We start from the raw sequence: 18023 nt of genomic DNA on the forward strand, positions 1-18023 counted from the left end.
GAAGTGGACTTCCTGTTCCTGTTCCCACCACAAAGTTGGTTCATTTTCTGTAAAAGTGTTGCAATTTGCAGATGATTGCAATTCTTCCCCCTTATTTCTCCCTAATTTGGTTTTGACCAATTCCCACCCACCAGCCAATTCTCTCCTATCATACGCCGGTTACCACCCGGGGAGGGTGAAGGCTAACACGTGTCTCCCTCCGAGACATGTGAATCCAACCATCTTTTCAAACTGCTGCTCATGTTGTGTTACCGCAAAGTATAACATGCGTGAAGGAAAAAGCACTATGCACCCTCTTTCGCATGCAAGAGCTCACAGATGCCTATGATTGGCTAGTGTCACTGTGATTGACAGGGGATAGAGAGAGAGTATGCCGTCCTTCTCCCAACAAGATTCCCAGCCTCAGATGACCGTGGCAGTTACAATTTATTATTTATTTTTTTAAATGACGCATCATAATTTTTATCCATTTATAGTTACCTTTAATGTGGGATGCTCAGATTATACTGTGGCTTAATTACAGCCAGGGCCTGCTAAGCAAGAACTTTTTAATGCATGCCTGTATATCCTTGACTCTGCATGAGTGTTGAACATTTGCCCTTCTCTATTTTTATCTTTTCTCTCTCATCCACGTAATAGAATAGTTCCCTGAGCCCGGTATGTAACATACGACTTGCTGATCGCACTGGCAACTTTTTTTTTTTTTTTTTTTTTTGCAGACACACAGTATGTTATAGCACAATAAGGCCTGTGCACAACCTCTGTGGCCTTTTAAAACCTATTTATTGCTTACAGCTTCTCCCCAGTGGGGCTAGTGTGTGCAGGACTGAATTGCAGGGTCACAATGAAAACAGATCCTAGAGAGCTTCTAAACGACTGGCAATGCTTTTTGCTTCCAAGTCTGAGCTTTTCTATGCTCAGTGTTGTTCCAGTGTATGCTTCTGTTGGTGTTTCCACAGTAATAATTGAGCACCAGTTAAAGGTAATTGGTGTCATCTTTGCGTTTCCACCCCCAGTCCAGAGACAAGTGCTGTACACCCATTGGCATCTCTAAATTGTCCGTGGTGTGTGAGTGTGTGCGCGATTGTGCCTGGTGATAGGTTGTCACCCTGTCCAGGGTGTCCCCCACCCTGTGCCCCGAGTCCCCTGGGATAGGCTCCAGGACCCTGTGTGGATAAGCGATACAGAAAATGGATGGATGGATGGACGGATGGATGGATGAAGTACAGTTGTCTCGACTTCTAGTACTAACAACTTTCATAGCCATACCTGCACAATACTACACAGTACTACACAATGAACCACAAGTAGACGCCAATTGGAGCTTTTGCATTTGCAGTGTTGCATCTTATTAGTTCCTAATACCTGAAGGATTTGGTCAAAATACTTTCAGACTGCAATGATGACTTGACTCCAGATGAAATCTGCATGAACTGCATCAGTCCCAGGGATGACATTTTTACGTCTGAGTTAGTGTGGCGATTGCAAAAGCAAGGCTTATTTTCTTTCTGAGTCTGGCAGCTACAAGTCTGTGCCTCCCTTGTGATCACACTTGGCGTTTGGGACGTCTTCTGAGAGAGCGGATTAGTGTATGAGGTGTAGCTGTAATATTCGAATCCCCCAGCAGAGGGGGAGACGCCTGTGTTTTTGGATTACAGGACGTGTTTAAATTCAGCACGAGAAGCACTTCTGTCTGTTACCTATTGGGATGCAATTCTAATTGAATAAATACACACACACAAAAAAAATGCAGTAGGCAATTGCTCGCATATTATCAGATAAGAGGTATCAATAGAGGAATGGAATGGATGAGATTACCCAGTCCCTAAACTGTATGTGGGCTGCATTGTTCTTGCACTGCTGAATAGTGTTGGCATGATTTTATACACTTCTCCGAGAGAGAGAGAGAGAGTGGGTGGGTGAGTATAATTGTTTTGTTTCTATATTTAGCAATGACGGGATGTTGGGACTGCCACCAGAATGTAAATTTTTTACCTGGAGCCTTTTTATCTCCCTCGACTTGTCATGGGAATCATTTTTAAATCAGCAATTACAGATTTACAGCGCAAATGGAATTTCCCAACCTTATTAATTTTTCCTGTCATAGACAAGACAGCACATGCCTCACTTGTGCCACAGTGACAGTAGAACAGCGTTGCACATTTCTACTGCACTGCCACACCTGCTAATGGTGAAGCACTTGTCGAGTGGAATAAAGCGTGTTAACGTGACGTGAAGTCTTTCAGGATGGGGGTTACACTATAGATTGTTAAACACAGCTTCGGCAGTAATGTTTATTACAGGATAATTACAATTTGGTTTTTATTTATTGAATTATTCATGAAATCACGCTGTAGGCAGCTTAATTGGTTTTTTTTTTTTTTTGCCTCTTCTGCACAAGCCTGCTTTCTAGCTTCTTGAATGCTGAGAATGGATTAGTCGTTCCCTCAACAGCCTCTGAGGGGTTTTTTTAGCTCACTTTTGTCAGGTTAACAGGACGAACACACTTTGTCATGTTACAGAGGAACTTGAAAGGGCAAAGTTCATTGTGCTGAAGTTGGATGGAAAACTTGCTGCTCGTTACGCTGTAAGTGCTGACACTGGAGACTCCTTCCATAAATGTTAAATAAACATCTCCCCCCCCCCCCCCAGACAACTTCACCATATAAACAGTTATGCAATTTTCTTAGTTAAATAACAGATTTAATTAAGCCTTATATTATAGTATGTGAAGCATCCATCCATACAAGTCCCTCTGGATTATCCGTTACTATAGAAACGATTCTATATATGAGAATGAATGCCTTAATGTAAACCTGTGATGTGCCTTAAAGCCAGTACTATTGTCAGAGCTGCTTTAGAATGAATCGGCGCCTTCTGACCAGTCAGATTCGAGAATTCAACAGCGCTGTGGTATCATTAATGTGTAATGTATACATTATTGTGGAGTTTATTAAATAGACTAAATAAATAAATTTAAATACACTTGGCATTAATATTTTCGTTGGTGCAATGAATAAAAACAAGAATTGAAACTGATTGGTTTGCTTGACATATTTAGCAAGTATGCACTGGAGCAAACCGGCTGAACGCCAAACCACCGTATCGCACTTGTACTTCAGCATAGTATGCTAATAATAAAAATGATGATAATGCACTCTTTTTGACAAACTGTTTAACCGTTCTCTTCTGTTCAACCCATTTTGAAGTCTTACTGAAAGTGATACCAAAAGAGTGATATGTGGCGGCTGTGGCTCTGGTGGTAGAGCGGGGTAGAGCGGTCCACTAATCGTAGAGTTGGCGGTTTGATTCCCGGCCCACGTGACTCCACATGCCGAAGTGTCCTTGGGAAAGACACTGAACCCCAAGTTGCCCCTGATGGCAGCTCTGCTACCATTGGTGTGTGAGTGAGTGTGTGTATGAATGGGTGAAGGAGACACAGTGTAAAGCGCTTTGGATAGAAGCACTATATAAGTGCAGACCATGATATTAGATTCCTAAATTTCTACTAAACACCTTTTCCAATATGAAACTTTGTGATTGATTTATATGCTAGATGGGATATAAGAGATTATGTTCAGCTGTTGGGTGCCATAAAGGGTAACATGGTAAGATTAAAGTGAAAATGAGTGATCAATGAATGACCAATCACTGATCACCATGGTTCCCGACAACTAATCACTAACCACCATTGTTCTCAAACGTCAGTCACTGATCACCATGGTTCCCAAAAGTCAATCAGTAAGCACCATTATTTGTCCCACCTACACAACCCCTCTTTTGCCTATAAAAGTGAGTTATTCCCTCTAAAACTATTACCTCCATGTCCCAACTGCTTGCTACCACTGATTATTTTAGTCTGCACTCTCAATAGAAATCATACTGTTTTGTTTTGTTTTGTTTTGTTTGTTTGTTTTTTATGTAAATAGTTGATTTGACTCCACTTTGTAAATGCATAAATAGTTTGTGAGTTAGTTTTGAGTCGCGACCAGACCTCTTCCTGTTATAAATGTTATATAATTTTTTTTTTATTACGTGTCATTTATTCTGATAAAACTCTTACATTCTATTCTATTCGGTGTGTTCAGAAAAACATTCTATTCCATCCTGTGTGTTCAGAAAATCTTCCTTCCTTCACGTTTGGCTATGCAAATGATAATGTCGCTCGCAATGAATATGTAAATTGGCACATGACGTCATCGGGCGACCCATTATTACTCTTTACGTTGTGCATGTTGCGTTTAATAGCGATGAGCTGAAAGGGCTCTTTTTTTTACATGAATTACATGACATAGGGCAGTCAGTACAGTCTTAAAAATAAACATCTCTGGTTGTCGGAACACTTTTAAGAAGCAGGGCGCGCGCGCGCGCGGGGAAAAGTTTCACAGTTGTTTATGTCCGTTCCAGTTCCTGATTCTGTGTACGTGCGCGTGTGCTGGTATTTCTCTGCGTTAACGCGTGCACGCTGCACGATCACTCCACATTAGCGCGCGTTGATGTGCGTGTAAACGGCGCGAGCATGGACTACATTCTCACTTGGACGGGTTCGGGTGCGCGAGCTGTCAGAGACGTGATTTCCAACCGAATCTGGCCCTCCACAATGCGGGAGGTTCACTTCACAGACTACTCCGAGTTGTCTCACGGTTCCACCAGCGCCCAGCCTCACAGCACAGGTCTGACAACGCTCACAAAACTCACTCCTTTTATTCAATTTAAACATTTATTTATTTATTTAAAAAGTTGTGCTAAGATGTTGTTTTGAACCGGAAGTCGTTGGCTTGTTTACAAACAGAAGGAGCGAGTTAGCATTTCTGTTTACTCAGTGTGGGCTGTGTACTGACAAGCCAACGTGGCCCTGTCACATACACACCCGTGGGGTTTTTTTTAACAGTTAATAGTGTTTTAGTTGAGATTATGGCTAATATTTCTATCTAAAAACGTCCACAGAGGTGGCATGAAGGACTGACATTCGCAGGAGAAAACGTTCACATCCTTAGTCACGCTTACTTAGGCTACAGTTCTTTCAGGAGAACTGTAACTTCACATGGGATGCAGTGTAGCCTATTAAACAGAGCAGTTTACATAGAAAGCCCAATATAGTAGGTGTTGTATTACATATCAGAGAGAGTAATATTCAAATGCAGCTTCACTTAACACTGCTCCTGTTGCACAAAGTACTTACAGAACAATGCACGAGTGCAAAATATGAGACTGGACACACACACACACACACACACACACACACACACACACACACGTTCTTTCAAACTGTTGATCCCAATTCTACAAATCAAAATGCATTTTGTTTCCTAGGTAGATTTTAAGGTGTTTACATGAGTTTTAGAATATTCCTTTCATGTTCAGGTTGTACGTGTTATAGAACATAGAGCGATTAACGTCAAACGTCATTACGTGACCGTGCCACGCCGTCAGACGTTCCCACCAGAATTTCACGTATCGACATACTTCGTTATGGTCTTCGTTATGGTACCGTATACAGTTTTGAGTGTCTCATGTTTAATTTTACGCAAGCTTCAAGTGCGGTTAATTATTTGTCATGCTGTACATGCAAATAGACCACTACTAGATGCTACGGGCTGCGTCCAAAACCACATACTTGCACGTATTTCGGCTACTATATACCAGGTAAGTATGCGGTTTGGGACGCAGCCGTGCTCTCTTGTTTGCCGTTAAACAGGTGAGCGCTGCCGTGTGTGATCGTGTCCTGTCGCACAATGCGGTGAAAACTCCCACACGACGTTAATAGTGTGATTAAGGTGTGTACTTGTCTGTAATACATGTCGATAATGCGACTAAAACAGGAATACTCCACACGTCTTAATTCCATTTGTGTTTACTTCGAGTACGGGTTTAGTCGGATTAAGGTCATCAGAAATTGCTGCTTACATGCTAGTTTCTTATCGTCTTAATCGGGTTAATATCGGATTATTGTTGTCCATATAAACGTACTGCTTGCTACTATTAGGGCTTGTTTCCAGCCGTCCTGGACACGAACTTGTATAGAGGTGTTCCTCCTCTCCTGCCAGTCATTTGATAGCATGTGCTTTTAAAATGCCTATAGAGTTTCCATATTGATCATTAATAGGCATCATGCCGGTATACTTCCCTCTCCAACAAGGCCTACGTGTCACAATCAGTCATAGAGAGCTTCCTGGCTTGCCTAAGGATTCTGCTACTGCTATTTTTTTTTCTTTCCAATGAGGTGGTTATTTTATGCCAGTTTGAAAGAAAGCTGAGTCACCGCTAGAGCAGTTGACGGTTTAGGGCAGTGGTGTCATACTAGAGCACAAAGATTTGACCTTTATTTTATTTCTAGCAACCCAAAGGAGCTGAATTGATTTCAGGGCCTCCTCAAGGGCCCTCCTGGAGCATTGGTGAGATTTGAGATCACTACTTTTTTGGCCAGTAGGACACAAGCTTAACCTTGTTAAGCTAATATCTTTTGTTTACAGATTGCTGGGTGTGTTGGAGTAGGCAAATCATTCATGTGACCATGTGTGAAGCCTGAATGGTTTGTGCATCGTGTAGCAATGGGTTAGAAAAGTGTTTTAGTGTTGCTGATGCACATTTGGTCATTTGTAGTGTTCATAAAAGAAATGGTGTACTCAAGATGTTATTTAAGTCTGACTGGTGTGTTTCTATTTTCTTGACCCTAGTTTTGTACAGAAAATGGTCTGTGACCCTACTCTAAACTTTGATCTGATGTTCAGTTTTACTTCTCTCTAAAGCTGTTCGTGCTACTTCCTGTTTCAGAGCCCTTTTATTTGCTATGCACATATTATCAAGTCACAGAATTTTGCATGGAGGCTAGCAGTGTGACGGCTCCCGTGTTATCATCATTCTTTATCAGCAACAAATGGTACTATTGGTTATACTGGAAAGCTTTGCACAGAATGCACGCCTAGTGACAACCTGCATGCCATGTCAGGTGCTCCTGCAGGGTGATAATGCAAAGTATGTAATTTATATAATTGTACAGTCAAGCTACAGGATTAAAAAAAAAAAAATTCTGCATTGCCGAACTAGTACAAATTTGAATAATTGTGCCAAACACACCAAGGAACTAGCGTGACACAATTTCAACTGACTTTGATGAACAGCTTTAAAAATACATACGCACCATTACGTATTTAAACCACGGCAGATTCGGAGGCGGTTTGAAAAAGAATGAGGTGCACAGCTTTCGCCCTCCATATAAAATGGCACCGAAAGACATTAGAGGTCTTAAAGACGGTTACTCCGACATAAGCAGGAGCGCGTTTTCATAAGAGATGCATAACACAGCAGTGACCAGCTTGCCAGACAGTCTTAAGTATGCATGCATGTATTAATTAAGTATTAATGCATGTTGCAGGAAGTCCATTACGGCAATGCTCTGTATACTTATATTGTATAATCGTGCATTTGATTTCATCCTTTAAAAGATTTATGGCTCCAGGTCTCAGTTTGCCAACACATCCTCCGCATGACGCAACCGTTCGGTAGCTGCAGACATGGCAAGCGTGCATGTATCAAGTTCTTAGCATTAGGAAATTGTGTGGTTAGTGTTGTGTAAAGCTGACGAAACTTTAGAATGCTGCAAGAGGAATCTGGGTTTCTCGATACTCTGGAATGAATTTTTGGGAAATGTCTTGCACATGAAATTCCACTGACTATACCGGAGTATACTATCTTAGAAGCAAGTAAGAACACAGCCTTAGAAGCCGGTCCGACCAGATATCAGGATCTTAGCACAGTAACCTGTTCAGCCGCATTTATGTGGGAAATTCTTTATGTAGATAATCGGAATGTACCGATCCTGCCTGCGTGCTCGGAGCATAAACTTATCGATTGATATCATCTACCTTTTGAAGACAATTTACTGTGGCTGTGAAATAAAGGTTGTGGATTCTTAATATGTGCAGGATGTGGGCCATTTGGTCATTCTTTTTTTTGGGGGGGGTGATGATAAATTCTCACATTTAAAATCTGTATCATGTGTTTATTTATTTCTGTAAAGCTGCTTTGAGACAATGACCATCGTAAAAAGCGCTATACAAATACTATTGAATTTTAATTTGCTATTTTGATTTGTCATATTGTTGAAATAATATGCGTGCTCCTGTAAAGAAACGTGGCTATGTCTTAAAGAATAAGTTGACCAAAGAATCTGCTGTGATTTACAGCTCACTTTAAGTAAGTGTAGCTCAAAATGTTCAAGCTAAGCAATGTCACGATGTATAGAATTAAATTCGGTATTAATTCTGCATTCGACGTGCCTCGAAAGTGGGAAGTCGGACCTCGGAATTGAGTGATGTATATTTACGTCCTCAAAGCATCGGACTGTATAGTCAGTGTTTATAGATTGAACCACCGAACATGTCGATTTCTAAAAGAAATACTTGTAACCCGTTTAAAAGTAAGAAGAGCTACTTTGTTTACTGTTGATGCCTTTGAACAGCCATGTCGATTTGACCGTCACTTGCTGAACTCCGGATTGAGGAGACTGTCCCGAGTAGGAATTCCTAGTTGAGGAGGCGTTATCTTTGTTGTTGTTTTTGTTTTCTTTAGTCGACCGCACTTCCACCCCGAATGTGATCAGGATAAAGTGCTTACTGAAGATGATTGAATTCATTTGCTAATGTTAAAGGAGCAGTCTGCCTTCGCATGACCATCCCTTTTTGTAGAAATCTTTCCGAGTTCCCTTTTAAGGAAAGCCAATAGGACTGAACAGCTCTGTTCTGGCTAGTAGAAGAGCCGCTGTCAGGGTGAGAAAACGCTAACAGACGCTTTAAATGAAGAAAACTAGCCAAATTCAGTGCGTGGCAATATTGTGAATGACTCTAAAGAATGATTTTAAATATAATAGATATAGGATATTAGGATATTATATTAGGATATATAGAAATATAGGATTAAGAATGATCTTAAGTGTTACAAACTGCACCTTTAATGTACTTAAACTCTCCATTACGCATCTGTAAATAAGTTAATCTTCGTGAATCTTTTCTGAATCGTGATCAGATGAATTAAAAAGCCTGACTGAGACACCCCACGTTAGTGCTTCATTTTGTTATTAGCAACGTTTAGTGAGTCATTAAGTATTATGTAAATGCTAACTGGGCCTGTTGGCTTTCATTCATTGTTCTCCTCATTAGCCTTTTAAAAGCCAGCTAGAGCAGCAGAAACAGAAGATCCACCTCACATGGCCTGCCACCATGACCGCACATCAGCCTGCCATTGATTACTGCAGGCTGTGGCTGGCGCGCTGTTATTTGCTTCTCACTCATTTACGGTCTAAATGCCAAACTGGCAGGGAGGGACCGGCACGCTGCACGTCAAACGCCCGCCCTTCTGTCCGATTGCTGGTGAGACTTTGACTTTGAGCCAAACTAAAAAGAAGTGTTTACCAAGTCTGTGCATCTAGCGCCAAATAGCGACGGCTGTGTTTTATTTTCGGCTGGGGTTTTTTTTTTCTTCTTTTTTCTTCCCCTTGACCGGCTCTATTTCTCCGCCCCTGCCCGATTAAAGGGAGATATAGATTTTGTACTGAAGCTGTCAGCAGCATCCACATGCTGGGAGATGAATAATGTGCCGCGAGGTCAGTGCAGAGGAGGAAGGGTTCACTGACTAGTCACAGCACGGCCTCCTGTGCTTCTCAGTCACGCAGATAAATTTAAAGAGTCTGCTCTTTGCTGTTTTGCATCCAAATCACACTGCTGTTAGAAATCAGGCGAGGGGTATTTTTGTTCCTAGGCACCATACTGAGAAAGAGCTGGAGGGGAAGTACAAGTTCTGTACAAATCTAGGACAAGCTCAGTCTACCTGAATGCTTAAAAAAAAATGAAATGGAAACCATGACACATAAAAACACGTAATAGTCATATTACGCATCTGCAGGGGTGGACAGATCATAAATTCATTAGCTAGTAAAAACTACAACGTGCTGCTGATGTTTCGGTTGCCTGGAAACATAATTTGCAAGGCTGTAAAGTGGTAGGTAATGTTTTATAATCGTTTATGGTCAGTGAGTTAGCCAGTTAAGTGCATTAATACACACTAAGAGAAAGGAACAAGTTTAAAATTATACGGTACTAAGAAAGTTTCTGATGTAGCGTCTGATGTTTGCGTCCATGGTAAGTCATTGGCCAAAGTTTTGTCTATAAATGTGGTGTTCCGTCCTCACGTTTCAAATATTATTCCAGTCTGGGTAGCATCTTTATTTTCTGTCATTATGTTTCCATCCTGTCATGCATAAATTATTTATACGCATATCCAGATTCTTTTATACTTTATTTTTTTTATTCAAATTGCATGATGTATGAATTGTGATTCTGTCTAAATATTACTTCTTAAAAAGTCCATGAGTTTGAAACAGTATTAGAGGACGACCGATTTTGCTGCTTAATTGGCACCGTTAACCGATTGCTGTCAAAAAAAAACAACACCGATAGTTTTTCCCGGTTGCATCCTTGGCGTGAGCGGCGGAGAAGGGTCCGCTGTCACGATACGATACGAGAGCGGCCTTTAAAGGCGAAATAATAATTATTACTGGCAATTTTTTTTGTTGTGTTATTTGAAGTGTTTTTTTTATTCCTTTTGGATGTCTTTTTTTATTTTTTATTTGGAGTGTTTGGTTAAGTTAGGATGTACATCGTTTATTTACTTTATTTATTAGTAGTTTTAAAAACTTTTGGTCAATTAATCAGTTTTCGGCAGGTATCACCCAATTTAGTTATCAGTATCGGTAAAATCCACTATCGGTCAACCTATAAACAGTATGCCTAAAATTATTTAAAAAATTAAATAAATAAACACATTTTGATCTTCCAATGTCCAAAGTTTTTCAGGGCTAAATTATGTAATTTATGAACATACGAAATTGGCACAGTTTTGAATTGTTCTGTGACGCAAGGACGTAAAACAAGACAAAAAACAAAAACAAGACTAGTTTAAAAAAAAAAAAAAAAAAAACTTGTTTAAATGGGTTTAATCAGTGGAATCTGACCCAAAAACTTTTTTTTTTTTTTTTTTTTAAGTTTTGTTTATTTTTTTTAATGTAGAAAGTTAGTAAAGATTGAGAATGGCAAATAGTCTAGAGAGCTATAGCTGTTTGTTAGTTTACAGTAATGCTCTGAAGTTATTTGGAGGTGATTCACATTTGGTATTTTTCTAAAACTAAAATTGACTGTCCATAAGCATAGGCACACTGCATGAAAGAGTTCACCGCGAGCTGAGTGCATGTTGTGCTAGCAGGAGAGTTTTGCCAGTGTTTTCAGATTCCTACGTGTTCGTGATACAGAAACCCTCTGTGCTGAATGCACGCTAAAAATACAACCATGCTATCAGGCAGAAGTCATTGTGTTTGGGTGGAATAGCGAAAAACAAGACTGTTTTGGGTTTTTTTTTTTTTTGGGTGATTCGATGACGAACTATCTATCAAGGCACAAAACGCCCATTTTAATTTCAGCAGTGCGTTCCTTTTAGCAATACAACAAAGCGTACAAAACAAAACTGACTTCTAATCTGTTTAAGAAGGTCAAACTTTGTTAAGATACTCGAGTAGGCAGGGGATTTGAGGGCACAGTGGGACGGTAAGATATTGTGTTGCAGAGTCTGTGCACTCTTCAGCTTATCTCGGCACTTTTTTCTCTTTGTATTGATTAATTGTGGGGGGTGGGACGGTATTGTAACTCGAGAGGTCGGTGTCACGACAAAAGCCAGGTGATCAACGGGTGACGGAGGTCATCACATGGACATGCACGGATTACGACCCAGCAGCCATAGCTTGGGACTTCGTTATGCAGTTTTGCATGACATGTAGTTCAAGCCATGGAGTATACACTGTACACCTTACGTTGATTACACTGTAAATTCATCAAACATCAGAATGGGGAAAATTGTGATCTCAGTGACTTGATTGTTGGTGCCAGACAGGCTTGTTTGAGTTTTGCAGAAACTACTGATTTCCTGGGATTTTCACTCAAAACAAGCTCTCGAGTTTACACAGAATGGTGTGAAAAACAAAAATAAAAAACCTCCAGTGAAAGGCAGTTCTGCTGGCGGAAACCCCTTGTTGATGAGATAGCTCTGAGCTCAGAATGGCCCCACTTTCTTGAGCAGGCAGGAAGGTCACGGTAACTCCGATAAGCGCTATTTAGAATAGCGGAGCAGAAGAACACACAAGGTTCCACTCCTGTCAGCCAAACGCAGGAATATGAGGGTATGAGGGTACAGTGGACACAGAAACTGGACAGTTGAAGATTGGATAAATATCACGTGGTCTATTTCTAATCATTAAGTGAAACCCTTAACAGTGCGTGATTTTTTTTGCGTTGTGCTGCTGTGAAGTCATAACAAGCAGAAAATTAGAGTTTTGCAAACTTGATGAAGACTGTACGGTAGCTGTCGGTTGATTTTGCTTTGCAAACTAAATGCCGCGTTCGTTTGCGCACCAAATGGATGGAAGGAGCGTGGTGCGATTAGTCACCCCAGAGTGTGTGTTAATGAGAAGCTCAGGCGCGAGGTGACACGCCGAGCCACTGACACGATCACGGTTTGATGAATTGAGCTTAGGCGGGTGTTAATGAGGGAGCGTAGCGAACACCACACACACACACACACACACACACACCACTCCCCGACGCAGTGTCCAAACTGCTGTCCCAGCACAAAAATATACACACACACACACACACACAAACACACACACACACACACTAACAACTGCAGCTACCAGCTACTCTGTTTACGTCCTGCAGTGTCCTGAAGCCATTACACCCAGTACAGGCATCTCTTCACACTAATTGCGGCACCTCTCTGAGCAGAAAATTAAATGAAGGTGAATGAATTAAGGCTGTGATTAAATGAGTGGCCAGGACATGAGTGGGTGAGTGCATTGCTGTGCGAGGTGAACTTGCTGACCCTGAGCAAGAAGTTTTAGCTTCACTTGTCCGCATGCTTCACCAAACGTGGCTTAAAGCACTCATCAGGTTTAGGTAGTTAATCAAGAAAGTCTACCCCTGACCAATCAATGAAGGATGCTGACTGGATGACTGGAAGTTTTACAGTTGCAATCAAAATGATTCAACCCCCATTGTAAATCAGGTTTATTGTCAAAAATTTGCAGACTTTCAACTGTTTGCGATGAACAAATCAAACAAAAGCAGTTGAAATAGTTCAACACGACGAGTGCTTCAAGTGGTTTCCACAAATTCAACTGAAAATGCAACTTATAATGATTTCTCCAGTCTCAAAATGATTCAACCCCTTCATGCCAAGCATCTTTAGTACTTAGTAGAGCACCCTTTTGCTGTTATGACCTGCTGCAAACAAGATCCATAGCCAGACACCAGCTTCTGGCAGCGTTCCTGAGGAATCTTAGCCCATTCCGCATGAGCAACAGCCTCCAGTTCAGTAATGTTCACTCCACAGAACAGAATCCCAAAACTTTGTGGCTTATTTATATGATTTTGAGACGACTTTTCTTGTGCTTTTGTGTCAGTAGTGGTGTACGTCTTGGAGTTCTGGCATGGAAGCCTTCTGTGTTTACACGCCTTACTGTGCTCACTGAAACCTCAGTGCCTGTTGCCACCAAGTCTTGCTGCAGGTCTTTTGCAGTCACTCGAGGGTTTTTCACAACCTGTCTTCTCAGAAATCTGCTTGCAGCCGTTGATAGCTTCCTTTTTCTGCCCCGTCCAGGTACTTCATCAACTTTCTGCCCCTAGCCAGTTCAGGTATTTCATGTGTTTCAACCCAAGCACACCTGATGCAACTAACGAAGCCCTTGATTAGTTGGATCAGGTGTGCTTGAGACAACATCTGTTTTGAATATTTGTGCTGTTGTGAGGGATTCTATTCAGGGGGTTGAATCATTTTGAAACTGGAGAAGTTGCATTTTCGGTTGAATTTGTGGAAACCACTTGAAGCATTCGTTGTGTTGAACTATTTCAATTGCTTTTGTTTGATCTGTTCATCGCAAACAGTTGAAAGTAAACCTGATTTGCAATGGAGGTTGAATAATTTTGATTGCAACTGTCCGTGAAAATCACAAAGTTTGGTAATAGAATCAGGAAGCATGTGAACATGACCAACGTCTGTAATTACCCTTGGCAAAATTTACTTTCTGCATCTGAAACTCGAGCACGATTTAAATCTATGTATTAATCATGTGACAAACTTTTAATCCTCTTGTAGAAATCTAGTCTATAGGCCTGTTCGTGTTAGCTGTACTCATGCGCGACGCACGTCATCGCATTCAATTCACGTGCGTCGCGCATGAGTACAGCTCAAAGGTCTAATTTACCAACAAATGTCACTTTGAAAGATGGTTAAAAACAGTTTCATGCAATTACAATTTCACCAATTCAAGTAGTTTTTCACAAAAAAAAAAAGCACAAAAAACTCCGCAAATTACATCACAAGCTAAATCAAGCTTTTTTTTTTAACGCAGCTGTCACAAACAACTCTGCGAAATCCTGTATGGACTGATTAAAGGAATATTATTCTTAATAATAATAATAAAATATGTAGTGATTGCTGGTATGATTTTTGAACCGTGACTCCCTAATTCCCAGATTATAAGAAGTTTAATGTTTAAAAGCCTCTTCAGCCCGGCTGCACAGTTTACGAATAAAAATATGTGTACGATGAAAACTCTAAACAAACACAATTTTCACCAAACATTTTTTTTGTATGTTAAAAACTGACTTACTCATTAAAACTGCTTACAAATGCAATGTATATAAAGATAGAATTTTATCTACCTTTATAAATGATCTATTTGGAGGGGGGATCATAAGTAGGGAGGTAAAAATGCACTCTGGTCATGATTCGATTCATGATACTGGCTTCAATTGTATTTTCAAAATATCTTAAACAAAATTTGAATGAAGGACAATTATGTCTGAAAAGACTTAGTGGTTAGCACGTTCACCTCACACCTCCAGGGTCGGGGGTTCGATTCCCACCGTGGCCCTGTGTGTGCGGAGTTTGCATGTTCTCCCCGTGCTGCGGGGGTTTCCTCCGGGTACTCCGGTTTCCTCCCCCAGTCCAAAGACATGCATGGTAGGCTGATTGGCGTGTCTAAAGTGTCCGTAGTGTATGAATGGGTGTGTGAATGTGTATGTGATTGTACCCTGTGATGGACTGGCACCCTGTCCAGGGTGTACCCCGCCTTGTGCCCAATGCTCCCTGGGATAGGCTCCAGGTTCCCCCGCGACCCTGAAAAGGAGTAAGCGGTTGAAGATGGATGGATGGGTGGATGGAAGACTCCTCTTTCATTTCTGCATCATAAACAATGTAAAACAATGTGCATTTTTTTTCTCTGTATAAAACTAAATAAATCATAAATTGCTGTGAGCAAAGGTTCAATATTGTAAACAGAATGTACTACGCCACATCTTAAAACTAAATAAATATGTTTGTAAATTCTCCCAAAAATTCTATTGAATCAGCAAAGTCTCTGACCTTAGGGAAATGATCGATTGAAACGTAATGAGCTCCACAGCAGTACCTGAGCCATCATTTTAACTGGAAATAGAGCTCCAAAGTCGGCTAAAATGACCTCCCCGACCTCTTGGCCCAGTGCATGATCTATATATTTGATATAAGTCACAAGTTATGGCTGCGACTGGTTCGCGTAGTTTGAGTGTTGAGAATTCGCTCCACACGTTACATCTCTAATGCATATGATTAATCTTTTTATGCATTACAATGAGCACCGTTGTGACTTATGTGTAGGTGGAATGCGCAAAATATAAAGCAAACACATTACAATATAGGTCAGGGTTTTCCCTGTTCCAGTCCAGAGAGATTTCTCAGCCTACCTTCTAAACCGGGTAATTATTGAATTGTGGATCCCTGATGTAGATTAACCTACTTTATACCGCAGCACTGTTGAATCCTCGATCAAATCAGGCAACTGATGGCGCAGGTGTGTAATGTGCAGTGCATGGTGCTTATCCAATAGAAAACTACTGGGCCTGATACAACATACACAATATTGTGTCGTTACAGTTTGAAATAGATCTTCTTAGTCTTTCTCTGTTGGTGTGTTTCCATGACCCACCTGCTTATTGTGGTGCATCCACCACCATTCTCAGCTGCAAATAAGTGGGTGAACTAAAAATAACTTCAGCTGGGCAGTTGCAGCTGGCAGTGAACCAAGCTGTCAGAGTAAAATTGCCTGGTTGTCTTCTGTCTCAGACAGGCGTTCGTCTCTTTCACACACTCACTGCAACTGTTGCTTTCCCAAACCCATATCGATAATCTGAAACACGGCAGCCATTTTGTTGATACTAAAACATCACAGGATTTTGGTCTTTTTTTTTTTACACTAACGTTTTAAGATGAGGTCTTTGGAGAAAATGCGTCTTTTGAAGCCTCACATGGTAACTATCATAAGTTATTGATTATGTTCAGTGGAAAAATCATAAATGCATTACCCTGTGCTATGTCTGTCAGTGGAATCTCAGCAGAGTTAATGTAAGGAGTGCATATAGATCGATGTCAGTGCAATTCTATGGATATGCTGGGCTGGGCAGGATGGCGATATAATATCAATTTCATGATGAATGATGTCACAATACTCTTTTCTGAGATATCAAGATATATTTTAATTCAATGTTTTATTGATAGTTTTTTTTTTTATATAGTTACAAACTTAAGGTTTTGTACCGTAATCTTTAAAACGTTAAAATCTTCACCGATTTTTTTTTTTGTAAATCTAAAAATGACGTTTAAATATTTGTATAGACATTAGGAATTCAAAATAAAATAAGTAGCTCGAGCTGTACAGTCCCCTCCAAAAGTATTGGACCAGTTCTATTGTTTTCACTGTGCATCGAAGACATTGGGGTTTGAGATGAGAAGAGGAACACGAGACGATAGAACGGAATTTCAGCTTTGATTTCCTGATATTGACATCTAGATGTGTTAAACGATGTAAAACGTGGCACCTTTGAGTACCGATCCGTCCACTTTTTTTCCTTGATCCAATCTGGTCCTTAAAAATGTTTATTTTACAGGTGAGCTTTTACTCTTGAAAATCTATCTAAAGGCGAAGCTCAGTCCTGATTCCTGGCCAGGAAGAAGCTGTCCATGAGTGGGCTACTTTGTTTGAGCAAACACAAGGCTTTCAGAAGTGGTGTCATGTGACTGGAGGAGCAGCTTTACACTGTGTTGCTCCTGCTGGCTACAATTACTTTCTTGCCTTTAAGCATGTACTAATAGGTGAAAGCACATGTCGTGGATACTATGGAGCAGTATAACCTATATATGTTAGCAGCTAGAGTATTGTTGTCAGTGGAATGGCCGCGAAAGGGAGCAATACGCGGCCTCTGGGCTTGCTCTAGTCAAATTTCGTAGTAAAATTTCAGGTGTTGTGCAAGACACCTTACCTACTAAACACACAGGAACACACGTGCAGGATCGCATTAGACAGCAGATTTATTACCATTTCCTACTTTTAAAACAAAGATGAACTTCTAATTTTCAGTGCATTGTCTTGTTCAGTTCTTGACGTTTTACATGCTGGACAAGGTGTGAAATGAGTAGTAAATGAACATCTATTAAAAGTGTGTCAGGGTAGCGGAGCTGCTGAGAGAGAATCAGCTGATGGAGGAATGTTCCGGAGCTGCGGAGTGACTGACTCACTCTCCAGGGATTTGATGGAGCTTGTGTCCCTGTGCCAGAGACACATATTAGACTCTTTGTTTGGCTTGTAAGGCTGCTGTGTATGTCCTTTTTTTACAGCACAAATATATGAATACAGGTTTACATTTCTATAAGATGTCAAGATTCATTCATTTGCTTCCATTCTATCTGTATGAATGTAGTGAAGCTCAAAAAATATAAATAAGCTTAAACACTCACCGGACACTTGAATGGGAACAGCCTTGTTGAGGAGAGAGGTCAGAGGAGAACAGCGAGACTGGTTTAACCTGACCTAGGAAAGGCTATGATAACTAGGCTATGATATCAAACCTTGAGGCGGAACAGCAGAAGACCATATCGCGTTTCAG

The 18023-nt window shown here is 40.7% G+C and overlaps 1 protein-coding gene across 4 annotated transcripts in view; it reads left to right on the plus strand.

Moving 5' to 3' along the window:
- The window catches only part of oxr1a (oxidation resistance 1a), a 184495-nt gene that overhangs the window by 116196 nt on the left and 50276 nt on the right, over window positions 1-18023 (plus strand). The window contains exon 1 of one of the 4 annotated variants that reach the window (XM_053611290.1): window positions 3224-4673. The exons of the other annotated variants lie outside the window; for them this stretch is intronic. Within the exon in view, the coding sequence (XP_053467265.1) occupies window positions 4520-4673 (154 nt within the window). The 5' untranslated portion in view covers window positions 3224-4519. Of the gene's footprint in view, window positions 1-3223; window positions 4674-18023 lie in introns of those variants that run through there. 4 annotated transcript variants of the gene reach the window in all.

This window comes from Ictalurus furcatus, chromosome 23 (assembly GCF_023375685.1).
Source record: "Ictalurus furcatus strain D&B chromosome 23, Billie_1.0, whole genome shotgun sequence".
In the NCBI taxonomy this organism is placed as follows: Eukaryota; Metazoa; Chordata; class Actinopteri; order Siluriformes; family Ictaluridae; genus Ictalurus; species Ictalurus furcatus.